This window comes from Hyperolius riggenbachi, chromosome 5, assembly GCF_040937935.1.
Source record: "Hyperolius riggenbachi isolate aHypRig1 chromosome 5, aHypRig1.pri, whole genome shotgun sequence".
In the NCBI taxonomy this organism is placed as follows: domain Eukaryota; kingdom Metazoa; phylum Chordata; class Amphibia; order Anura; family Hyperoliidae; genus Hyperolius; species Hyperolius riggenbachi.
This window is the reverse complement of record NC_090650.1, coordinates 332,245,212-332,272,264: the sequence shown is the minus strand read 5'-3', so window position 1 is coordinate 332,272,264 and position 27,053 is coordinate 332,245,212. Positions and strand designations below refer to the sequence as shown.

Genomic DNA, 27,053 nt, shown 5'->3' with positions numbered 1-27,053 from the left:
AGTCAGATCTTTGCCCTGAAAACTTTTAGGGCACTGACATGCGGAGATCTGTGACCGGAGGGGATTGCACTGTGGCCACAGTCGTCTGCAAGACCCGTACAGACCCAGCCAACTGGTTGATCTGAGTCTGTTGTGTATTAACCACCTCGATGAGGTTATTAAGCGAGGTGGTTAGAGTCTCGATCTGACTGCGTAGTGCTTCCATACCAATGGTCTGCTGTTCTGTCATGATCGGTGTCAGCACGCAGAGAGAATCTGATTATTGGCGGTCTGCAGTATCACCAAGAATGCAGATGTATACCCGATTATTGATGATCTGCAGTATCACCGATAATCCGATATATCGCTAACCTCTGGACACCAGCAAAAGAACACAGTAAAGACAGTAATATATTAGAAAGTGTGGAAATGTCCACCACACGGCAATTCCTCAGAGGTGTGGTTACCTCTGAATGGGAACCCCATGAGTGAGATCCTCTAATCAGGCAGAGTGAGGAATCTCGACCCCCAGCAGTAATCGTCTGCTTGGGGCAGGCGTCTCGGAGAGGCAAGCCTCAGAGATAACCCTCCAGTGGGAGACGTTCCACTGAAGGGAGAAAGGTCAGACAGGCAAGGGTTCGGCAACAGAGATGACGGCGGCAGTACAGGAGCGACAGGCAGAAGAGTAATCGGTAAACAGGCAGAGGTCGGCAACAAGGATCAGATAGGCAAAGGTACAAGATCAGCAAGAGATAGAGTAGTCAGGGATAGCAAGAGTCAAAACACAGATCAATATACAACAATATTCCTAAGCTAAGGTGTGAAATCCTTAGTATCAACACCAGGGAACTGCACTCTGAGGTCTGAGCGCTAACACAGAATGTATTCACGACAGCAGACAGTGAGCAATTGACATCTGTGGGCTTAAATGCAGAAGCCCTGTTCCACCAGCCCGCCCAGGGGGCTGGAACCAAGGTCAGCCTGTGATTGGTTGGCTGAGGTCAGCTGATCACCGGATCAGCTGACCCGTCTACGGAGAAGGTAAATGTCCTGCCACCTCGCGCGCGTGCGCATTACCCTCTGCCTCTGCACATCAGTGAGGCCAGGTCCCCGGTCAGCGCACACTCGCGCACGGAAGTCCGCCGGCTGGATTGCGGGGCCCGCCGCCATATCGTCAGGCGCAGCGGCGACTGCCCTGCTCTGTGCTGGCGGCTCCGTATGCGAGTCGGAAGCCGCCGGCTGGGAAGCGGAGGCGGCCCCGCTATTCCTTACATTTAATAAATCATTACCATTACAATGATAGATCTACCATTACTAAAGCAGGTTATGAATGCCGAAACTGGGCGCCCCATAGCAGCAATGTAATGCTGTGCGGGCCTCATAGCGGTAATTCAGAGCTCCGGCGGTTGCAGACCCCGAATTACATCTCCCTCTGAGTTACGACAATCTAAAGGGGGAATAGTATTTAAAGTGTACCAGAGACTAAATAAAAAAAAGTTTTATACATACCTGGGGCTTCCTCCAGCCCCATGCACACAGATTGCTCCCACGCCACTGTCCTCCGCTGCCTACAGCTCCGGTATCAGGTGCCTTTAGTTCTGCCAGTCGCGGGCAGCCTACGCAAGAGGAAGTGCTCTCTCTACGTCTCTCTCTGATGGCCGGATGTATGTATAAAACTTTTTTGTATTTTGTCTCTGGTTTCTTTTAACGCCGCTGGGGAATCTTGCGGCAGTGAGGAGAACCGTCATTCAGCTCACCCCACGCCAAACTGCCCGGCGCCATAACAATATGTACTCTACCATTACACCTATAGACTGGTGATTTTTTGGGTCAGAGAGCAAAGGGGCAAACTCAGCAGGAGATCAAAAACGTATTTCTTTCACTGTAAATTCACACCAAGAGGTCCCGATGAGATCATCAACTGAAATAGTTAAAGCAGCATATGAACTCTATATATTGTATCCATGTTATACATTGTTTCCATGGTTAAACTTCATTTATCAGCAGGCAAATTCCAAGTTCAATATTCATGATTTGTATGTGGGTAGTAATATAATTAAAGAATAATGTGTATCTTTTTCTTCTGCCTTTTAGGTGACTGATTTAAAATATGAACTGGAAGATCAAGAAAAGAAAAACAGACACCTAACAAATGTTTATGACAAGCTTTTACTAGATGTAAAAGTACTGGTAAGGTCAAATTATTGAGTTTATTTTCAAATTACATCAACCTGGAATAGATCTGCCATTCGCAACTTCTAGCAACCAATAAAAAATATTTTCACACCTTAAAATTGGCACAGTAATAATATGTTTGCTGATTCTTAACCATTTCCCCACCGCTGCATCGTGTATCTACACCCCTGTGGACTTCACTACAGCACCAGGGGCGTAGATATACGTATTTGTCTTTTGCAGTGACGTGTGCACGGGTAAATGAAAAGTGTTGGTTTTATTTACAGTAGCACATTTTGTTTAAGGACTACAATGGATAAAAACTAAAAATAATGATTTTTTTTCTTATTATTTCTTTTAAAACACACATAACATAAACTAATTTTCATCAGAAAGTACTGCCCAAAGAAAGTCTAATTTGTGGCAAAAAATAAAAATGTATTGATCATTTTGGCGTGACATGAAACGATATAATTAATAGCGAGATATTAATGGGAAATAATTTGTGGTGGGGTAGTGGTTAAAATAATAAATGTATATTGTGAGCATTAAGCACAACATATTGGGCGGAATAGATTCCTGGTTTTGTTGGTGTGATATGTGCATACATGTGTATATATATATATATTGTTAAACTATCTTTCTTTTTATTTAAGGAATCTGATTTGCAGTCCCAGTTATCAAATTTGGAGCAACAACTTCATAATAAGCTTCATGCATTACGGGATCTAGAATATCAAAATAAAAGCCTTACTCTTGAGAATGAAGTCCTATCAATTAAAATCTTTAACAGGTTAAGTAGCTAGGGTCTTTTTGTTTACTTTACCATCCCTTGCACTGTGGAACCTGAATTTATTTTTTGTAGCTGAATAAGCTTTTTGACTCATGAAATAGTTTCTGATGTGTTTTAATGTTGTTGGTTTCTTTTAGAGAGATTTGTTTAAATCTAGTTGGCTGTTGTCTGGTAAACAAAGCCTAGATCTAAGAGCCCTTCCCTAATTTGCGCTGCTGTGCGCAATTTAAGAAATGCACAATATGTAGGATATGCTAGGACATCAGAAGTACACAGACTGGTCTGCCTGATGTTCCCATTTATGCTAGGACATCAGAAGTACACAGACTGGTCTGCCTGATGTTCCCATTTATGCTAGGACATCAGAAGTACACAGACTGGTCTGCCTGATGTTCCCATTTATGCTAGGACATCAGAAGTACACAGACTGGTCTGCCTGATGTTCCCATTTATGCTAGGACATCAGAAGTACACAGACTGGTCTGTCTGATGTTCCATTAAAACAATCCATGCATGCATACAAAAATGCACTTAGTGCCCAAGATGTAAGTGAATGCATTTAATATTATATATATTATTATATATTTGTACAGAAGTGCAGAGCTCATAGTTTCTGTGCACTTTTTGAAGTTTTTCTTCCCACAATACATTAAAAGATGTCATGTCACAGATCTACTTAAAAATGCACTTCATAACACGTAAAAATTCAAAGTTTATATGAGCTTGCTGTAGTTAAATAAGTTACTATTTTGAATAAATGTGTTTTTCTTTTACCACAATAGCCACAAAACAAGAGATAAACTTGAAGCAGATATTAAACGCATGCTTAAGAACCTGATGAAGAATGAAGAGCAGACCATCAAAGTGTCTAAAGAGCTTTCTCAAGTTTCTGTCAGCCATTCAGCCTCCACAATTAAACTGGCTGAACTGGAGGACAAGTCCACTAAAGAGGAGAGGCGACTGAAGGTACTCTTTACAGGAATCCTTGTTCATTTCTCCTGCTATTTACATTTAGCATAGTGACTAGTGTCTAGAATCTGCTGCTCGTTTGCCTTTCTTCAAGACACCTGTGCTGTGCTCAACGTTACATTCTATTGCTATTTTTTTTAAGGTGAAGTGTATTTTTAAAAATAAACACAAGATGGCAGTATCCTGTAAGACATGGCATGAGCTTTAGAGAGCTATGTAATGACAATAGGTACTAGAAAGTTGCAGCATTATTTCAAAAACACAAACCAAAGAAAATGTAAAAGAAGCAACATTCCTTATAGAATTATATTTGGCACCAGAAAGTTAGTGAATTAGTACAGTAGTTGTTTAATTGTACTCTCATCCATGCACAGTGAACTTTTTAATAATTGCAGGCTGTTCTCTACCATCAACTGATTTGATCGATTTTGAACAAATATTGTTGATAATATGGTTGGGTCAGCATGTTTGATCAAATGATCGGAAAGACCACATATCACTGGTGAAAATCGACCAGTGTATGGCCAGCTTAAGTTATAACTGTATGGTGATTAACAAAATGAAAGGGAGAGAGCCCTGCCCTTGTGAGCTTACAATCTAAAGGAATAGGGAGGAAAAAAGAGGTTGGGAAATACAGAAGGTTTACATCCAGGGTTGCTGTGCCTGTAAGCTTTATTCAGAGAAGAGCATAGCTTGTCCAGGTCCTGAAAGTGGAATGTCCTAGGTTAGACTGTGTGCTAGTCTGAAAAAGTGTGTTTTAAGGGTGCGCTTGAAGGTTGAGCGTTTTGGGGAGAGACAGTCGGGTTTTGGAAAATCGGTCAATCGTACCGGATGGAAGTTATTGATCGGCTGTCGGTCGGAAGCGACTCATAACATTGCACTGTTCAATTAAATCTATTAAAATTCTGTGTGTAGTGTGTGAATAGATTTGATCTGATAGATCCCTCTCTGATCAGATTATGATATGACATTGACCTCACTCAGCACCCATAACGGATATGTTTTATTGCAGCATTGCATCAGTTGGGTGTCTATCCTAACTTTAACCGTCCAGTCAAGGATCCTAACCTTAGCCCCCCATCTGATGCCTAACCTGAACCCCTCCTGGAGGTGCCTAACCTTAACCCACCCTACCTAATGCCTATCCTTGACCCCCCCCCCAAAAAAAAAAATGTGCCTAACACTAATTGCATTATGTCACTTTGCTCATAATCTTTGCTCTTAGCCTACATTTTAATTGAGTTTATAGTTGTATGAGTAAAAACCTAAACTGTATATTAACTTTTATTAAAACATTACATAAGCTACTGTAAGTCTTTGTTTCTCATGTAAAACCTGACTTATGGTACCCATACAGGGTACAATAAAAACGTTACATTTTTCATTTTTTTCGACTAAAACAATCAAGTCGAATGAAAGTTGAAAATAATCTTTTTTTCGACGAAGAAAAATGAACGATTATCCTGTTTTTTCTATAAAAATCCGACCAGACATGTTGGAAAAATCTTTATATTCGATCTAATGGAATAATCGAACTAAATTATCTAATCGAAAAAAATTGAAACATTTTACCATGTATGGGAACCTTTAGAGGAGTAACCCTTGTTGGGAAACACAGCAGTAACATATTTCTTGTAGTTGGTCACCAGACTTGCATACATATCAGGAGGGATTTTGGCCTACTCCTACTTTATAGAAGGAGATTCTTATCCAAGCTTTTATGATACATGGTCCCATTGGCCCCTCAATATGGTGAAGTTTCTACCTCTATGCTTGACTGTGGGGATGTGCTCTTAAGGTCTACTCATTATTTCTCTTCTTCCAAGCATGGTGGTTTGAGCTAATGCCAAGTTTGACTCTGTCCGACAGCACTTTTTCTCAAGCCCATTCTGAATCATTTATATGTTCACTGGCAGACCTTAGACGGACCTTTTTATGTTCTTTCTTAAAGTGAACCTCCAGACTAAAAATCTACTCAGCGCACAGCTGAGAAGGGTGATCAGGACACAGAATAGTTGGAATTCTTTCAACCAAAAAGATGACTGCCCCCATGAAATCACAAACATTTGCCTTTTCTTTTAAAACAGGGTGGGTAAGAGATTATATTACCTATTTTAATTAACATAACTAATGTAACTTATGTAGTATGTTTGTTTAGGCTGACGTTCCTCTTTAAAGAGACTCCGTAACAAAAATTGCATCCTGTTTTTTATCATCCTACAAGTTCCAAAAGCTATTCTAATGTGTTCTGGCTTACTGCAGCACGTTCTACTATCACCATCTCTGTAATAAATCAACTTATCTCTCTCTTGTCAGACTTGTCAGCCTGTGTCTGGAAGGCTGCCAAGTTCTTCAGTGTTGTGGTTCTGTGATGCATCTCCCCCCTCCTGGCCCCTCTATGCACACTGCCTGTGTATAATGATCTCTTGAGATACAAAAGGAAGGATGTATACAGCCTGCTTGTGTATGAATGTATTTTCTATGTGTGGACATACTGTACATCAACCTACTTCCTGTTTTGGTGGCCATTTTGTTTGTTTATAAACAAACTTTTTAAAACTGTTTTTAACCACTTTTAATGCGGCGAGGAGCGGCGAAATTGTGACAGAGGGGAATAGGAGATGTCCCCTAACGCACTGGTATGTTTACTTTTGTACGATTTTAACAATACAGATTCTCTTTAAGCAGAGGGACCTTGTGGGCACTGCAGGATTTTAGTCAATTACGAGCAGGGGTGTAACTACAGATGAGTAGCCCCTGTAACTGCAGGGGAGCCCAGAGCTGTAAGGGGCCCCCAACTAATGATCTTCCTTTCCTCCATTAAAGGGGTCCATCCTTCAGATAAGGTGTTTTTTGGCTACACTTGTTCTGCGTATGAAGATTATGATACAAAGAATAAAGAAAGCTGGGTCTCCACCTGGAATTTGCAATATTAGCTTAATTTATTAGTGGTGCCATAGCCACAGAAAGCACAACATTTCAGCATGCAGGCCTTAGTCAAGGAATTCCTGACTTGTGAACGCCTGCCAATACAAACCTCCAGTCTGGCGCAGTGTCGGGGACTCCCTGTACTGTACTCATGCAGAGGAGGACACAGGGGGACACAAAGGGGCATAGAGGAGGACAAAATGGGGCATAGAAGGGGTATAGAAGAGGACACAAAGGGGCATAGTGGGGGACACCAGGAGGACAGAGGCGGACACAGGAGGACACAAAGGGGACAGTGGAGGGCACAGGGAGACACAAAAGCTACACGGAGGGATGAGGTAGAAAAGGGGGCATAATCCACAAGATGCCCCTTCACCATGGATGCACCAGGTTTAGTATATATATTTTTCCCCTGGTTTTTGCATCTTATAGTCCAAAAAATACAGTAATTCTTTAGACTGGTGTGAATTGTAAACGTAATGGGTATATATGTAATTGATTGTAATCTGTATGCTACATGGACCAATCTGGAGAAGATAAAATTCTGGCTGGGTTGCAGGGGATCAAATACTTATTTCACAGAATGACATGGAAATCGAATCTTATTATAACACTTAACCTTGTATGTTCATATTTTTATGTTTAACTTTGCAGAATTTGGCCGATTCATTGAGGGATCAAATCATTGAAGAAGCGAGAACTGGTCAAATCACTCAGGTAATTTATGTAGCAACTTCAAGGTGCCAAAATATTTTCCTCAAATAGCTATTCTAAAAATTCTCAAACATGTATTGTAAAATTAAACTGACAAAAAGAATGCTTGATGTGTACTCATCCAACCCAACCTGACGTATACTGGCTACAGATTTAGCCTCTAGGCTCACTAAGGGAAAATTTATATGCAGGGTCTTGAACTAACTATACCCACTGCTTTTCCCTGTGGGGGTTAGTCCATGCAAAAGTATTTGCATCCCAAACGGGGCACCACAAGTAGGCCTCACCATGCCCCAGTGAAAGAGAAGCAGTGCCCCAAGCACTTTCACTGCCCAGAAGCAGCGCAGGTGCATGGGGGGGGGGGGGGGGGGTCCTGAGGAGTAGTGCAGGCGCCTCTGGCCCTGGCATGGCAATTGCCTGAGAGAGCCTTCTACACCTGCCCCTCAAAGGATTTGGTCCCTACCTCCTTGCAAATTTTATCCAACTGCAAAGGTATGCAAAACTGCGCGACTTGGGAGCACCACACCAGGAAAGGGGAGCATGGTGTGGAGCACCCCAAGTATGTGGTTACTCAAGGGCACCTTCTCCACAATGCACTTCAGGAGGAGGGGAGTGAAGGTGCAGATGGCTCCCCCAAGGGCTGCCTCCACCCGGGGAGAGCCATCCACCATCTCCCTCCACAGAGAAAGAAACTCAAAATCATGAAGTGAAACACAAGTTCATTTGTACCATGCTGTTATAAAGCTTGTCTGCCTCAGCACCTGCAGCCATATAGACTAGGACATTTTAAGCACTTTGCAGGTCCAGGCAGATTTATGGTTGACACCACACAAAAAAAGCAAAGATTGTGTGTGACATTGGCTTTAAACCGTAGGCAATTGCATGTTGCAGCAACAATGGCAACAACAGAGAGCAGTAACTGAGCATGTGGTGAAGGTTGTGCAGATGAGACAGTCAGCAGAATTGGTGTATTATGGGAAGTGGCTAAAAATACAAGAGGTTTGCCATATTAGAGCCATTTGAAGCAGGAACTAAAATTCTCAGTCAGGATCAGGCAGTCATCAGTGACACCATCCCAATTGTCTTCCTGCTGGAACAGACCCCGAGTAGGCTAACCAACAGGAAGATGGGAGGAGGAAAAGCTGACATTCTTCAAATGTCAATTTTATTGCCACATGGAATTTTTTCCCCCCAAGAAAGATAGTGGCAAGATGCCCAGGATTCTTCATCTTAGTTACATGTTCCCATTTCTGCTGGGCCAAAGATGGAGGAGGAAGAGGAGGGCAAGAGATTGTAGGCCAAGGAAAAGAGGAAGGGAAAATGCTTCACAAGGAACAATCTGTACATGGCTAACATCAGCCATTGTCCATAGATGGGAGGAGCCGGCAAAGGACACTGTGGTGCTATCTGACACACAGGAAACGGTCCTAGTCTATGTCAGCTATGGGCATTTTGAACCACGTGAGTGCCTTTATCTTGGAATGCTTCTGAAGCAACCCTTACATAGAGCTCATCAATAGTGGTGATGACTATTGGATTGTACAGTAGATAGCTGTAGGAGTTTGTTGCTGTACACTTTGCCTATTAGTGATGTTATTCGCACTGCAGTTTTAAAAGAGGCTGTGTGCATCCATTTTCACAGCTTTTGTTTTCAAAATAATCAATTTTTCAAAGCTATTTTTAATTGAATAGCTACTATGAGTAGCTAGTTTACAAAGAATGTCCTCTACTACTATTTATGCCTGTTTGTAATGAATGTGACATTAACACTGAAGCAAATAAGTCCATGCAGTCAGCAGAGTGTAGAGAAGAGGGCTGTATGTAAGCTGTTAAAGAGACACTGAAGCGAAAAAAAAAATATGATATAGTGAATTGGTTGTGTACTATAAATAATTACTAGAAGATTAGCAGCAAAGAAAATATTCTCATATTTTTATTTTCAGGTATATAGTGTTTTTTCTAACATTGCATCATTCTATAATATGTGCAGATTACACAACACTCAGCATTCAAAATGATTCTTTCAGAGCAGTCTGTGAACTAATGACCTCTCCTCTGGCAGAGAAAAAGTAAATAGTTCAATAACAGTTGAGATAATAAAAGTCAGATAACAGCCCTCTCCACGACTTTGAAAGTCGTAGAGCTTAATGGCTTGTTTGCATAGAGATAGCAGGAGTTTCTTAACTCTTCCTGTACTGGAAACAATTAGACTGATGTATCTGATCTTAATGGTTTATTTCTTAGCTGTACTACACATACAAATCATAATATCATAATTTTTTTTCGCTTCAGGGTCTCTTTAAGCCTAAGCAGCTATCCAATGGATGGACCTTGAGCTAAAATGTAAGATTAGTAAGGGTTATTTATACTGGTATCTACAAAAGTGGAAACACAACTAAATGTCCCCTGACACGCAGGCTTTATTGAGCCCGCTGGAGGTACTGTTGGGGCTCCAGTGATTGGTGCAGAGCAGTGCCAATCATGCTACAATGCTCTCCCCCTGACACGCAGACTTCGTTGAGCCCGCCCGAGGTGCTGTTGGGGCTCCAGTGATTGGTGCAGGATGGGCAATCACGATACAGCGCTCGCCCCCTGACATGCAGGTTTCGTTGAGCCCACCCGAGGTGCTGTTGGGGCTCCAGTGATTGGTGCAGGACGGTAGCAAGCATGCTACAGTGCTCCTTCTTTAAATAGAGCTGGAAGCAGCATGGCAGCCTCTCTGATCCCTGACTCTATCCCACAGAGCTGGTGCTGCTGGTGGCTGCGGAAGCTTCAGGAGTGTGGGCAAATACTGGCTGTGCAGAGTATATGCACAGCCGAATCCAGTCCACAGTGACAAGCTGTAGTAGCCAGCTGACGAGGGCTCCAGCAAACAGTGCCACAACACCACATCAGCACCATTACCAGCCGACCTAAGTGCTAGTCAGTGGCCACTGGATGTTGTCTGCCACAAGTGACAGAGAAGCTATTCCAAGATAAGAGGGGCAGAGGGGAAGGGTGAGAGCCTCATAGCAGGCAGATTACTTTCCTAAGCCATTTTGCAGTATGATTTGCCCTCATCTGGTAGACAAATTGGGGGAAAAAGGTCCGTAAGACGACCCTGCACTATAGATGCACCTAGGTTTATTTTTATTTTTTCTTGATTGTTTTTCCTCTAAACTTGGGTGCGTCTTATAGTCTGGTATATACTATATATAATAGTTACCGTAATGTATTTCTTAACACATAGGAGTCAATTCACAAAACTTCTCATAAATTACTTATTTTTCTGCTAATTAATAAAAATTATTAGCACATTTACAAGCAAATAGTCTCTAAAAGTAGGTTATCCCTGATTTACTTCATTTCAATATTTTTTTACCTTATATCATTTTTTTTGCTCTTTGGGGACTTACAAATGTAACAGATAAGGTAAAAAAGCTTTGTGAATAATCTCCATAGTCTTCTTTTTCTTGCTTGCAATTTGCTTTGCTAGATCACTTTTCTGCCCTTAAAAAAGCTCTATGTAGGGGAGTGATTGTAAAGGAACTAAGAGTGGGGCTATGTCATACATATGCAAATGTGTCATTAATAATAAGCAGTTTATTTCAGGCATAACCTGTCCACTCTACAGTTTGTAAACCTTCTAGCTGTATCCCATCCAACTCACTGTTCCTTTGTCTGGCTGGCTACTTGTCATGCAGGTAGTCACATAACTGAATAAAAACTGTAGGTAATATAATATGTAAATGATACAGGGGCGTAGCAATAGCGATAGAAGCTGCTATGGGGTCCTGGAGCATAGGGGGCCCAAGTGGTACTTAAAGGAACACTATTAAAGTAATGAGGATTTTATCCACAGCATGAATGAACGTGGTAATGACAGTAGGAGTGGACAGAGCATACATTATTGCTGTGTGGTGTCTACTTCTTTTTATGTACGTCATAGTCAGCATGCCCTTTACACACTGATGGGAACCGATTGAGGACTAGACCATTATCATAGGTGGTTCCTATTTAACTGTAACGAAGTGAATTATTCTATTTATAGGTTCCCCACTTCTGAGCGTTTTATAAACCTGCCTCATAAAGTTACTATGAGGTGCGAGAAACAATCGGGGCAGCTATTTGAGCACACATGGATGTCGCTAATGGGATCGCGAGGAGGGAGAGACACTCTCACTCCTTTGTCAAACTATTGGCTGGGCAGAATAGGAACGAGAGCGGTTGTCTCTTGCTCCTCATAGTAACTTGCTGAGGCATGTCATCCGCTTTATAAAGCGGTTAGAAGTGGGGGATCCTATAAATAGAATAGTCCACTTAGTTACAGTAAAGGAGGAACCACCTAGTATGATAATGGTCTAGTGCTCAATTTGTCACTGTGAGTGTGTGTAAAGGGGATACTGACTATGAGGTGCATAAAAAGAAGAATACACCGCACAGCAATAATGTATGCTCTGTCCACTGTGGACAAAACCCTCATTACTTTGATAGTGTTCCTTTAATGCATTCACCATGAACTTTCTTGTGTTCCTCCACCCTCAAACCCTCAATGTAAATACTCACATACATAGGGTAGGGGCAGGTGGCATTGCTTAAGAGTGCCTACTTCTCAGGGCCCCATCAACGTTTTGCTATGGAGCCCCATGATCTCTAGCTACGCCACTGAAATGATAAGTGAAATCTCATTGAGTTCTCATCTCTTTCTACACCTTTTTTAATTTGTATATTGCTTAGGCAAGAATTAATGCACTTTTGGCAGAAAGAGAGCAGAAAGCGAGGGAAAACAAAAGGATGAAAGAAGAACTGAAGAAGGCCGTAGAAGAGATCGAACAACCAGTGACTCAACTGGAAGCAGAATTCAGGAAATTGACTCAACTACACACTAAGAAATCAGAGGTACTTTTTTGATTGACTCACTTAAAGCCTTAAGCTCCTCAGACTTGTGTGCTTTAAAGAGACTCTGTAACAAAATTTTCAGCCGTATTTCTTCTATGCTATAAGTTCCTATACCTGTTATAATGTGGTCTGTTTTACTGCAGCCTTTCCTAGTTGCACAGTGGCTGTCTCTGTTATATAATCTAATCTTCTTTCCTTTGATGGCTTTGTCAGGCTCAGGCACTCAGGCAGGAATGTGCTGCTCTGCTTGTGATAGGTAGAAGCTATACACACCTTCTCCACGCCCCCCTCCAGGCTCTGTGTGAGTCACAGACTGAGCTTCTCTCAGCCTATCACATGCTGGTTAGCAGCCATGTCTTTTGTTTGTAAACACTGCCTAAAACTGGCAATTACAAGCCAGGATTGCAGCAGGGAGTGACAGAAACAGCACAGAGGGGCCCAGGAGAACATAATGAATAGAATGGTATGCTTTTTATTGTAAGAATTTTAGAGTACAGATTCTCTTTAATGCATATTGTAGGGAACATACAATTGTGTGCTTTGCGCATAAACCAACAGAAGCACATCCAAGTAAGGTCCGTGCATGGCCAGTAGAACGACGCTGCACATGCACAGCTGTGCACAAGCATTTAATTCTACAGGGCATTCATGGGCCTTACTTGCACATGCACAGTCTGGATGCTCTCATCCATGGCAGGAGCATGGCCACAAGAAACCTATTTGATAAGCATTTGTCGAAACAGTTTAGCAGGATCTTGTGCTGAACGGTGGGCTGTAAAAGAAACTGGGAAGCCTCCGGACACTCTAGAAATTTTCTCATTGTGTACGTATGTAACTTTCTTTTTTCACTTCAACTGCTTTAGCTTTAAATTCACCTTCCTAAGGAAACCCCTTTTTAATGGCTACATTTAGACTTTCCCTTAAATAAAATCTACTTTCTGATGGAAATCTTCTTCTCCATGCCTAACCTTTATCTCCCCTACCTACTGAAAAGTCCCTTTTTTGACAATTAGCACTAACCTGCTATCCTTATTTGATAAAACTATACTCCTAACCTATCACTTAAAGGGACACTTAAGTCAAACAAAAAAATGAATTTTACTCACCTAGGGCTTCCAATAGCTCCCTGCAGCTGTCCGGTGCCCTCGCTGTCTCCCTCCGTTCCTCCTGTCCCCGCCAGCAGCCACTTCCTGTTTCAGTGACAGGAGCTGACAGGCTGAGGACGCGAGTGATTCTTTGCGTTCCCAGACACATTAGCACCCTCTATGCTGCTATATGGTATATGATATATGCTATAGCAGCATAGATGGCGCTATTGTGGCCAGGTGCGTGAAGAATCACTCACATCTCCAGCCTGTCAGTTCCTGTCACCGAAACAGGAAGTGGCTGCCGGCGGGGCCAGGAGGATCGGAGGGAGATGGCGAGGGCACCGGCCAGCTGCAGCGGGCTATTGGAAGCCCCAGGTGAGTAAAACTCATTTTTTTTGTTTGACTTAAGTGTCCCTTTAAGCCTTCTTGTCTACACCTGGACCTAACCTACCTCAGCCAAAACTAAACCTCATCTCTCTCACTCAGTTCTGAATTCGGGGGGGGGGGGGGGGGGTTACAACCACACCCATGACATGATTTTTCCGAATGATTTTTTGCAGCAAGCAATTTCTTCCGTAATATCATGCAGCATTGTTTAACAGAAATGTATTCAATGATGTTTCATGATGCAAGCCACTCCAGGCAATCCTTCCTTTTTGAATGACCGCCATGTTGGATTAAATTGCATAGGGTTGTTCCAGTTCTCATTGATTTTCACAGGTTTTGCTGTGCTCATGTAAATCGTTCATTTATGACAGCGCAAACAATACTTGCAGATTCCGCCAGATCGGTTGGGGAACGATTGTTTGTCAGCGAAGATCCCAGAATCACCTTCCCGTTATGTGCCTCTGGGTACTTTGCTTAAAGGGAACCTGAAGCGAGGAAAATCTTTTAAAATAAACACATGCCGTAGCTGCAAATGGATATTACATACTAACCTCACCATCAGTTCCTCTCAGAAGCTCACCATTTTCTTCTTACAGTGATCCCTTCCAGTTCTGACAATATTTTGTCAGAACTGAAATATACTAGTTGCTGTCAGTTATATATCAGCAGCTGTCAGTTACAACTGAATGTGCAAGGTAACGTCCATGTTTCCCTATGGCTCAAGTGGGTGATATTACAGTTTAACAGTGGGCTGACCAGAAAGCTGCTATGGGGTAATGGCCATTTTTTAAATGGAGGTCGGAGAAATCCATTGATTACAGTGGACAAATGGGATGCAGGAGAGGAGAAAGAGATTGAGTAGTAAACTACACAGGAGGTAAGTATGACCTGTGTATGGTTATTTTTACTCTTTATTTTCAGTTCAGGTTCTCTTTAAAGGACCTCTGTCGCAAAAATCTTAAAATTTAAAATACATGTAAACATACGCAAATAAGAAGTATGTTTCTTCCAGAGTAAAATGAGCCATAAATTACTTTTCTCCTATGTTGCTGTCACTTACACTAAGTAGTAGAAATCTGACATTACCGACAGATTTTGGACTAACCCATCTTCTCATGGGGGGTTATCGGGATTTTCTTTAAGTGAAGGGCAGTTGCTCCATCCAACTGCCAAAATAGTGTGCAGTGAGCAGGGAGGTTGGCCAGCATCTTTGTATAAATCTTTTTCAGGGAATGTCTTCATAAAGAATGAAGGCCATGCTGAGAATCCCCCATGAAGAGATGGACTAACCCAAAACCTGTCGGTAATATCAGATTTCTACTACCTACTGCAAATGACAGCAACATAGGAGAAAAGTAATATATGGCTCATTTTACTCTGGAAGAAATGTACTTCTTACTTGTATGTGTTTTAAATTTTAAGATTTTCGCAACAGTTGCTCTTTAAGAAACACTGAAACATGGGTTTGCATTTGCTGAATATTGCACACTGGTTTCTATAGGCTAAATAAGAAGACAACACCTAGATTAGCTGGAATGTAAGCATTTTATCAGAGAAAGGTAGAACCGGGATATGATCAAAGACTTTTTATACTATCTTTCTGTATTCTGAAAGCAGAAGGGTTGGGTCTGCTAAGAGGTTAGATTGGGCCTTGATCCAGAGTTTGATTGAATATAATAATATATATATAGAATATAATAATAATAATAATAATAATAATAATAATAATAATAACATTAATCATGTTGCACCACTGAAATAATATTGCCCCAGCATTTAAACTTTTAAGCTGAAACTTAAACATTGTGACTAAAAATTGATATATAATTCCCTGTGTACCACAAGCTTCTATTCATGCTTGCAAATCCCTGCAGCTGGACAATTCTCGTGTCTGTTTCCTGTTAGAAAGGAGAACATTATCTGTGGAAGTGTCAAGATATAAATTATTATTATTTATTTCAACTATGTACATAAGTCAGTGGGAAAAGGTTGTTATGTTTAGATTCTTGACAGTTTAAGAGTACAATCTCATATGTCATCTCCTTTTAAAACACACTGAATACCTGTCTTTCCATTGTATTGTTTGACCATAAGATTTTTTGGGGGGATGAAAAATTACACTAACTCTCATCATCACATCAAATATGTTTTATTGCAAAGTACTTCTTTCACTTGTTCATACTATGTCATGTTTTAAAAGGTTATGTTTTCCACTGAACTAGATAATCAGGTTTAAGAGACCTGCGTACTGTACATCGGTATTTTGCTTCATAATGGTTTAAATAATACATTTCCCAAAAGCCTCCAAAATTTGTGGTAGCAGTGGAATGTCCTGGAGAACTGGAAGGTTTATGTCTTAATTAATGAATGAATTACATAATATGGAAGGACTCAATTTTGCGGATGACGGGAGAAACTGCTTTTGCGTTGACATTCAAGGCCTGCAGTAAGTATGGAGTTAACAAATGGCTAGTGAATTTGCTGAAGTGGCAAAATGGACAAAAGTGTGGAAATTGCAGTTCAGTGAAAAAAAGGTTCAAAACTACGCACTTGAATAAGAAAACTCAAAAGACAGGCTAAAGGATTAATGACACTGTGTCAGCTGCCTGTCACATCATGTCAGATTACGGAACTATATAAAAGAAATGTATCACAGCAGTGGACAAGACAAATAATGTGCTGTATTGTGCTCAGGAGAATTCCAGACTCACAGGTACGAGGGTTGCATGTACCCGTGTTTAGTCTCTATTGTACTCAGCCAAATTATGCTTCTGGATATAAGACAATATAAATCTAGCTATGCCAGTGGATACTACTTGACCAGTACAGTCACTGACAAAGGAGTACATGCTATAATAATATTGAGAAACCCTGATTTACTCTATTAAATTCTGCAGTCAGAACACTGAATCTGTTGTTTTTAATAAAGTGGCCATTTTCATTCTTTAACTGGCAGCGAGGTAGAAGGATTTGTAGAGCACAATAATCACTGTATAGTATTTACCATATTAGTAAATATTATACATAAAAAAGGTTTTAAATATGAATAAATATTGCTAATTACTTACGGTATATTGTACTGATTTACTTTACATTATGCAAACCGTTTTAATAAGACTCTGCTGATAGGGAACTGAGCTACAATAAGACAGGTGTTGGCAGTGGCTGGATAGTGTACTGGTTGCCTCTGACACAGGAGACCAGGGTTAAAATCTTGGCTTTTCCTGGCCAGTCAGCCAGCACCTATTCTGTAAGGAGATGTTGGGCAAGACCCCCTAACATTGCTACTGCCTGTAGACTGGCTGCAGGTCTGTCTTTTTGAGTCTGCCAGGAGAAAAGCACAATATAAATGTTCTGTGTCTGTCTGTCAGGTGTCATGCTTTTCACAAATTAAATATTCGTGAACTAAGGTGTAATCATGTTCGAATAACATGAGAGTTTCTGAGATGATTTGCCCCGCCACTGATGGTGAAATTAGATCGATCGGGTAGAATTCGCTGCATTGATTTTAGCATATTCAATCAGAGTGATCTGCCAGATTTTGATAGGAAAAATCGGTAAATGTATTGCCACCTTTAGACATTTCAGCTGCTTATCTGTAAGTCTATGCAAATATTGTGTGCTGTGGCTAAATTGCATTAAAGTGAACCACCAAACTAAAAATGTACTCAGCAGTACTGAAAAGGCTTGGTGTTTCTTTAACTGTTTCACAGCATCAGAACTTTGTTTTTCTTACCCAAGCCTCATTTTTAGCTGCACAGAAGAAAACTGCCCAGGCATTTTTTGCCCTGATGCTGTGCAAAGCATGATGGGATTTCTGATGTTGTTGTTCACGTTCTGATATTTTGGTGCAATCTTTTTTTTTTACATGTTGAGATTTAAAGCCTAGTGTGCACAGCTGGGAGGGGTGATCAGGGCACAGGACAGTTGGAACTGTGTCTCATGCTCATAGAAACGCACAAAAAAGAGCAGGCGCAGGAGACTTGTGCCTGCGCAGTAGAGCGGCCTGACAGCGATCGGCTATTTCCACCTATCTCCGAACGGAGAGCCGATACTGCGCCTGCACTGGAGCCGGGAAGGTAAATATTTACATCCCCGCCGTTCCAGGAGCTTTTTCGCCACTGCCGTGGGACACAGGAGGATGGGGGAAGCCTCGTTAGGATCCGGAGGCTTCCCCCACCCAAGGTGAGTACCCTCATTACATCTCTCATTACATCTCTCATTACATCATTACATCTCTCATTACAGGTTTTCTTTAAATAAAAACAAAAAAATACTTTTGTTAGCGTGCATAGGGAGAACCTGCTGCATGTGACAGGTGAGTGCTGCTGGTATTATGCTTGCACATTCTACAATCTCAAGGCGACCATACATGATTCGATAAAAACTATCAATTGTATAGAACAATCAAATCATTTTTTTTTATTCTGATCATTTTTTTTTTAAATAAAATATTAAATAATGTACCGTTTATATTCTCATATAAGCCGACCTGTGTATAAGCCGAGGTACCCACTTTTCCCTCAGAAACCAGGAAAAAGCGAGTGACTCGTGTATAAGCCCCCTCCCCAATATAGCCCCCTCCACAGTAGACAGATGTGCCCCAGGATCATACAGCTGTGTCTCAAGAAGCTACTAGATGGCATCATAGATATAAGACACAGCGATTGCCACACAGAAAGAATCATTGTACCATTGACATGTTGCTTGCACACTTTGCTTCACAAGCCAGGGGGCACAGGTAGTCTTGAGCAGCACACTCTGCACACCATGTTGCAGGGATGGAGGGCACGGGCACAGCAAGGCGCAAGCTGGTAATAGCAGGATCACTAGTGCACAATCCTTACGCTCCGCTGCCAGTAAAAAAACCTGCTCCACAATCTGTTTTGCTCCACTGACTCGCATATAAGCCGAGGTGGTAACTTTTCAGCACATTTTTATGCTGAAAAATTAGGCTTATATGCAAGTATATACAGTATAGTGAATTAGTTTGATGTTTCAAACAGCTCAATCAATCAAAAAAAGATTGGATTAAAAAGATATAATGAAAATAATTGTATGGTGTATGGCCACCTTTCTACCTTTAGTTCACTAAATAATATGATGCAGTCAGTGTCCCACAACGTTATTTAGGCTTTGTTCTAAAATCGAAATCGCAAATGCCGTTTTGCAATTTTGTGAGTAATTTTGTTCCCCCTCCCAGGGCTTACCTTTGTTTCAATTTTTTTTACAGTGCTTTTGCAGAGCGATTTGTTTTTTTACTTCCTGACACAAGTCAGGAAATGAACTATTTGACCCGGAAAATAATAAATACAATGTGTTTATTCTTAAAAGCGCGAACGCAATCGCTGCACAAAGCGATTTTGTGAGCATTTTACGCATTTCCTCTACCTTCCATTGCAGCAAAATCACCCTAAAAACGGTACATGCTGAGTGGAAAGCTGACGAAACGCTCAGATATGAAATATCCCACAGGGATTTATTGCACTAGCGGTTTTAGGGCGTTTAAAAAAAACCTGCAAAACGCCCTAGGTGTGAACGAGTCCTTAGTGATTTATCATGGTGGGTCTCTAAATGACAAGCAACTAATGTGCAACTAATATTCTACCCACCGCCGGTGCTATTAGCTTGTCTACGTTCGTTGTCTCTGTCCTCTCTATAGAACAGAACAGGCATGACATGACTTCTCTTGACTACACATCTCTTCGCACTCTCATACCAACAGCATTGACGTTTCTTTTCATTGTCCCAGTGCGCCTAGTTGGGCCCAGCTGAATCAGCAGGGCTCTTTGCCAGCAATGAACACAGGAATGGCTTTTGCAGGTCAGGAAATGCTGAAACCTCCTAGTGAAAAAATGTAGAAAAACACAATTACAGTATTTTTCTTTTAATACAATTGGATTATTTTCATTAGGACACCTGCTGGTTCTTGGATCTGTCAGGCCATTAGTAAATCATCTTCACTTTTGGTAAATGTAAATGTCACTGCTTCTGCAGCCTTGTACTGTAAGTCCTTTTCATCATCTAATCGTGTAATCAGACAAATAACAAAGCACAAATGCATGCAATTTAGTTTTACTTTGTAGACTCTGGATAGTGGTGGTGTCAGTGAGTAATGTTGTAGGCCCTTCCCCCAGAAAAATATAGAAGTAAAAAGTGACAAAGATCACATCATTAGTCTTGCAGAGTAAAGGGGTGGGGAGAGAGGGATACATCTTTGTCTTCAGCCAGAAATCTTATTTGTACTTTAAATTGTTTTTCAAATTAGCAAATATCGTTCTTGTATTAAAATGGTAAAAAGAAACCGTAAAAGACACAAAGCTGGAAATCAGTGGTAACGTGTTTACAGATAACCTTTCTTGATTTCTTTCACAGTCTTCCTTTTGCTAGATTACAAACCATAGCTCCCAACTGTCCCTCTTTTGAGGGACAGTTCCTCTTTGGGAACCCAAACACTCTGTCGATCCTTTCCTACTCATGTGTCCCTCTTACAGGACTCACGTACAAATCTGTGTAAATATATGTATTTTTCTCCTGGATAGTGTGTTTAATTGACTCTAAACTTTATTTGCATCCTTTAAATTGATTATATTTGTTATTTTCAATGTTAATATGAAGGAAAATGGACCAGGATAGAAAGGACCAGTGTGATTTGAATGATAAAACAACATATTTTTCTTATGAAATCTTTATGGAATGCATGACTAGTGGTTTGTCGGGGGCGTGGTCAGGAGTTTGTCAGGGATGAGGCTTAAGTGTCCCTCTTTCTTATCTCAAAACGTTGTGAGGTATGCAAACCATATCCTGTAATAATATCCTATATTGCTACTTTATTATTATTATTATTATTGTCATTTTGGTACAGTATCCTCCAGTAACCCCCAGCAAATAAGAAAAAAGAAAAGTTTAAAAATTACACGTTATGTAGTTTGTAGTACCTTTTCAATTTCTTGGTGATGAAAATTATTTTGTAGACAAGATACAAGTGTATCTTCTGGAAGAAAACCCAAGAGAAAAAGTTAATTAATCAATAGTAAAATAGTGCGGTACTGCTACGTGTGCATGGAAGATTTTATTATAACAAAAGACATTCAGGGTTGATATTGTGCAAAGCCACAACATTTAAAACGAACACAATTAAAATTCATGATTGAGTGAACACTCGAACCACTGATCGCAAAGTTTTAGACCAATTTGGATTCGCCTAGGCAGATCCAACTGGCGTCCTCCCGTGGACTGAACCTGTGTGGACCCACCACCGACACTTACCAGAAAGGCCTCTCTAGCTCACACTCCTTGCATAGATGTCAACCAATTAAAATTGGATTGCTGATGGTAAATTTGGATTACTGATGGAATTGCAATAGCAACAGGTGTCCTTGATCTTTTCGTTTCAACCTGATTGGTGCATGTGTACTGGTTTTACAACCTATTCATTGACTGCTGTTGCAGCTTGTCTAATTGTGATGTCCAGCTCTCCCTCACATAAAACTGTGGATGTGTGGCCATGCTAGAATGTGCAGCTGTAATTTGGATCGACAACGTGTGTGCAGCATACACCTCACTCCTCTCCAAGTAATGTGTGGCTTATGTGCGGTCAAGAGTTACACAGGGTTTGCCTGTTGGCTCAAGACTCATGGTTCCCCCTTCATGTAAGGAAACAGCGTATTTGGATGGCTGTCTCATCCACACCTTCCCTTCTCCCCACGTGGATCCGTGTATGCTTGGGTTTGTGCGAGGTACCGGCTCCCAGCGTCCCGGGTTACATGAGCACTCACTCTCTCAGCTGCCAGCCCCGCCTGCTTGTTGATTAAAGAGAACCTGAACTGAAAATAAAAAGTAAAAATAACCATAAACAGGTCATACTTACCTCCTGCGTAGTCTACTCCTCAATATCTTTCTCCTCTACTCTGTCCCATTTGTCCACTGTGATCAATGGAATTTTCCGTCCTCCATTTGTTGAATGTTTTGCATTGTGATTTAGAGTGTTATCTTTTTTAATGTCTCATTTATCCATCTAGGGCAGTTTTTCTAATTCAAGACAATACACTCTGTCAGTGTATTTCCAAAGCTATGTATTCATCTGCAATTACTATCCCCCACTGGGATTGGGGTTTGAGCCTTCAGCTGACAGTTTTGGGGCAAAGTGCTGTACAGATGCGTCTTTCGCCTAGTGCTAGCAACACATCTGTTGTTTCAGGGAGTAGGAGTCATGCAGCGCACACCCGTAGGGGCTTCTGTCAGACAGGATGCGCTTAGGGATCGGTCACACATCAAATGTTCCTAAAGATCTGGCATTCTATGTACACATGCTAGATTCTCAGCCGAGGTGGATCTTAATGGCCGAGTTTAATCCTTCGTATGTACTTAGCTAAACAGCAAGCAAATGAAGCAGTGCCGCTACTACCTCCTCTGGGGCAAAGCAAAAAGGAAGGAAGCCACTGTTGGAACAATATTATCTAACAAGTCACAGGGGAAAATAATGTTATTTGGTAATTATTCCATATGCCATTTACCTTATGGCAATAAGCCTGCATTAAAGTTGATTGAAAATATTTGTCTATTTTATACATGTAGACATATTTCTCTTACATCAGGCATGTCCAAAGGCTGGCCCAGGGTCCAAATGCAGCCTGCCAAGCATTTTCTGGTGGCCCCCGAAGCTCTCTACAGTTGTTAATTCGAAGTGGCCTGCAGACCGTAACTGTGGTGCCGCATGTAGGAGCCACCTTATATCACCACTCTGCCTCCCCCTTCGCTCACCTGTAGGTTATCAGCCACCACTGTAGCAGTAGCAGCCACTGATTAGCAGCTGCTACTGTGCCAGAAGCACTGGCACATGGTATATGGGTTATTTCCTGTGGAAATGTTTTATTTGACAAAATGTCACAGATCTAGTGTACCTAACAGCAATCAGCAAAAATTGTGTTTCATTTTGCTAGTTCGGCCCCTTGGCACTCTCAAGAATGGTGATTTGACCCTTGGCCTAAAACATTTGGGCACCCCTGTCTTACAAGGATACATAACTTAATGATATTACTGTTGCGCAAGCAAACTATTCAGTTATATTAAGGATAAGCTATAAAAGACCGAGGTAAAGAGCCTGAGTCATTCTAAGAAACAGGTGAGATGACACGTCAGTTTTATTACAGTGTTCAGTTGGCTGCCATTATGTCCTTCACACCCCTACTTTGCTTAACAAAGATACACTTAGTTCAGCTGTCTCTTGCCTTTACTGAATAGTTAAGATTGCAGGGTTTGATTTCTCGCATTGTATTGGTGTAGATGCCCTGTATTTCAGTCACAAATGTTCTGTGTATTTTTGCCTTCTCTAGGAGCTCAGCAGTGTTCGACAGAAGAAGCAGCAAAGCGATGAACAGTTCAGTATGACCAGTCAGCAGTTAGGAAACCAAATAAGCAACCTGGAACAGCAGCTGAATGATACACAGGTAAACAGTTGACTAATTTTGACATTTAATGGATGCAAGAAAGTGTACTACCTTCAATCTTGTAGGGCACCATGATGGCTAAGTAGAAGGAGGTTTTAGGGCTGGTTCACATTGCAATTGCTTTTGAAGCGCTTTTGATTTGAAAAACTCTTGTTAATGTAATGCTATGGGTGATTTTGAAAAAAATCACATAGCTTAGGTGAGAACACACACATAGCATTACATTAGCAAGAGCTTTTCAAATCGCGGGTGCTTAGAGAAGTGCTTACAGTGTGCTCCAGCCATTAGAGTAGCCAAATGCTAAATCCTTGGGTAAAAATCTAAAAAAAACACTACATGCATGGAATTTGCATAATTTCTGAGTAATTATGTGCCCTGTTTACCTCACTAAAACATATTTGTAACCGGCCCTATTGCATACGAGCATGGCTTTGAGGTGTGATGAAAAGTTTAAAGATTTATAAACTGTGATATTACAAGCAAAGAAGACCAAACACTGATATAATGTATGTATGCCAGTTACACTTATATCATTTTTGTAGTTCACATCCATAACTTGGTCCCATTGCTTAAAGTGAACCTAGCACAATTTGTAGCACCCAGGGCATCTCAATAGCTGCATGCCAACAATGTGGCTCCTTATTAAAAAACGTAAATTTTACCTCTTCTTTTTAAATTTAACACTTTAGCAGAGGCCTTTATTACCCTACTTCCAAGGCCTGCCCGATCGCAGACAGAAATTATTTTATTGCATACATTACCAGAGAACAAACAAAATCTTTCTTTGGCAGGGGGTGGAGAGATAAGACACTATGCTTCAAAGATTTTAGAGAAGCCACATATGCTATCTTCACATTTTCCCCTAAATAAATAATGGGCAGCTAGAAGGAAAAGGGGCAGCTCCTATAGCTATTAGAAACCAGGACAAACTGCAGCACTTGGTTCCCTTTCATTTTATTGCTGATGAGTTCAGGAATCGCATAAAGCCCAGGGTGTCTAAAATAAAATCTTTACTAAATTGATTAATTAAAAACAGTTAACTCTTGTATATATACACAGAATACGTACGCACTATATTGCCAAAACTATTGGGATGCCTGCCTTTACACACACACACACACACACACACACACACACACACACACACACACACACACACACACACACACACACACACACACACACACACACACACACACACACACACACACACACACTGTATGAACTTATTCTTAAAGAGAAACTCCAACCAAGGATTGATCTTTATCCCAATCAGTAGCTGATACCCCCTTTTACATGAGAAATATATTGCTTTTCATAAACAGACCATCAGGGGGCGCTGTATGACTGATTTTGTGCTGAAACCCCTCCCACAAAAAGCTCTGGGACCGCGGTACTTTTGGCAGTTTGCCACAATGTAACAAGGTTCACAGACAGGAATTAGCTGTTTACAGCTGTCTCCAACAGCCAAAACAGCTAGCAGCAGCTACATAACATGCCCACAGTAAAAATGTCACCATGTAATAAATGTCAGAATGTAAATCGGGGAGAGGAAAGATTTTACAATGAGCAAACACTGACTAAATCATTTATACATAATTATTGTAAAAATGAAGCACTTTTTTAGTACATTATTTTCACTGAAGTTCCTCTTTAATCCTTGGGCTTTAACCACTTCAGGACGAGAGTCATTTTCACATATCAGCACTGTTCCCATTCATTCATCAATAACCTTTTTACTACTAATCACACCTAAATTATCTATGTATTGTTTTTTTCCGGACAAATTAGGCTTTTAGTGTGTGAAAATTTTGTTTAGTAGTTACCTTATTTTCTATGCATTTTAAAGGGAAATGAAGGTAAAAAAATAGAAGAAACACACTATCTCTCCATTTACATCCAATATAGCTTTACGATAAACAGTGCTAAGTAAGTTAAACCCTCAAATTTGATTTGCTCATCCATCCTGGTTATCACAACATTTAGATTATGTTCCTTGCACAATGTATGTTGACAATATTGTATTTGGAAATAAAGGTGTCTTTTTCTGTTTTGTGTTTGTTGCTTTCTCATTATACACTATCGATGATTATGAGACCTTATTTGCAAGAATAATAGTAATATACCCTCATGGCATACATATTTAAAAACCCAATTTCCTAAGGTAACAATATATGTTTTTTTTTTAAATTGTCCAAAATGTCTTGAATGCCTTTAGAAGCACTCAGAGTTTATTTCACTAGAACTAAGGGGCCAAACCCTACTTCTGAAAAGCAACCTCACACCATAATCCCTCCTCCACCAAACCTTACACTTGGCACAATACATGAACTCAGAAAGAATGGAGGAGCACCCAATGGGTATAGCGGTGTGCCCAGACCCCTACTCCAGCACCTCAAGGGATACACCGTACAAAAGTCCAAGGATGGGTGGGCAAGTACTGTTTTCTTCACATCCGCCAAACCCAGACTTGTTCATCTGATTGCCAGACAGAGAAGCATGATACATGTAACGGGAGCATTGATCAAAGAGCACAAGTAAACAAGTGTGTCAAACAAAATATACAGTCCTTTATTAGGACCAATATGCATTAGCAATAACAGGAATATATCCTCAAAGTGTGCTGTAGCACGGCTGAGTCCTTAGCAGCATAAAATCCACAAACAGCATGTGAAATCGCAAATTCCAGGGAGGACTCTGCTTAAGCAAAAGGTCTGCAGGTCCCCTTTAGGTACTTGTGAGCCACCAACTGGTTAGGTTTCACTCTAGCAAAAAACTCCATCAGCATTCTGATGCTGGATGCCCCGCCAATACTGGATGGTGAAGGTGTAGGGTTGAAGGGCAAGGCTCCATCGCAGGAGTCTCTCATTATCCCCAGAGACTCTATTTAGCCAGATGAGAGGGTTACAGTCAGTGACAATTGGGAATTCATGTCCATAGAGGTAGGACTGCAGTTCCTTCAGAGCCCACACATCAGCTAGGCATTTCTTCTCCACAGTTAAATAGGCTATTTCCCGATCAAGAAGCTTACAGCTGGTATAGGCAACAGGGTGTACCTCTCTTGCTTCATTTACTTTGCTAAGGACAGCTCCCAGTCCAAAGGCAGAGGCATCCGTTTGAACTATGAAGCACCATTTGTAGTCTGGTTCAGTCTTTAGTGAGGGTAGTCTTTAGTTGTTGGAAAGCCTGGTCACAAGCAGGGGTCCAGATTTCAAGTCTAGGCATGTTCTTCGTACTCAAGTCTGTGACCGATTTGGCCACTGTGCTGAAATTAGAAACAAATTAGCAATAGTAACCAGCAGTGCCTAGGAATGCCATCATGTGTTTTTTGGTTTGGGGATTGGCCAGTCCTTGACGGTTTGGATTTTAGCTGGTTCAGGTTTAAGTTTCCCTCCCTCTACCCTTTGCCCCAGATATTGAAACTCAGCCATTCCCATTTACCATTTTTTTTCAGGTTGCAAAGCTTGGTGGATTTGTTCCAGGGTAAAGGCCACCTACCATGATCCTCCCACGAGTCACTAAAGATAGCTATGTCATCAATATAGGCACAAGCAAAGTCCTGGCACTTGTCCAGTAGTTTGTCTACCACCCGCTGAAAGGTGGCTGGGGCGTTTTTCATTCCAAAAGGCATAACCAGAAATTCAAAAAGCCCAAAGGGACTTATAAATGCAGACTGTTCTCTACCTTGCTCTG

At 41.1% G+C, this 27,053-nt stretch overlaps 1 protein-coding gene across 2 annotated transcripts in view; it reads left to right on the top strand.

The window, feature by feature from the left end:
- CCDC178 (coiled-coil domain containing 178) overlaps positions 1-27,053 on the top strand; it is a 392,130-nt gene that overhangs the window by 118,902 nt on the left and 246,175 nt on the right. For both annotated transcript variants that reach the window (XM_068237320.1, XM_068237319.1), the window contains 6 exons: positions 2,074-2,169; positions 2,811-2,947; positions 3,730-3,913; positions 7,499-7,561; positions 12,275-12,436; positions 23,247-23,360. In XM_068237320.1, the coding sequence (XP_068093421.1) occupies positions 2,074-2,169; positions 2,811-2,947; positions 3,730-3,913; positions 7,499-7,561; positions 12,275-12,436; positions 23,247-23,360 (756 nt within the window). The remainder of the gene's footprint in view (positions 1-2,073; positions 2,170-2,810; positions 2,948-3,729; positions 3,914-7,498; positions 7,562-12,274; positions 12,437-23,246; positions 23,361-27,053) is intronic.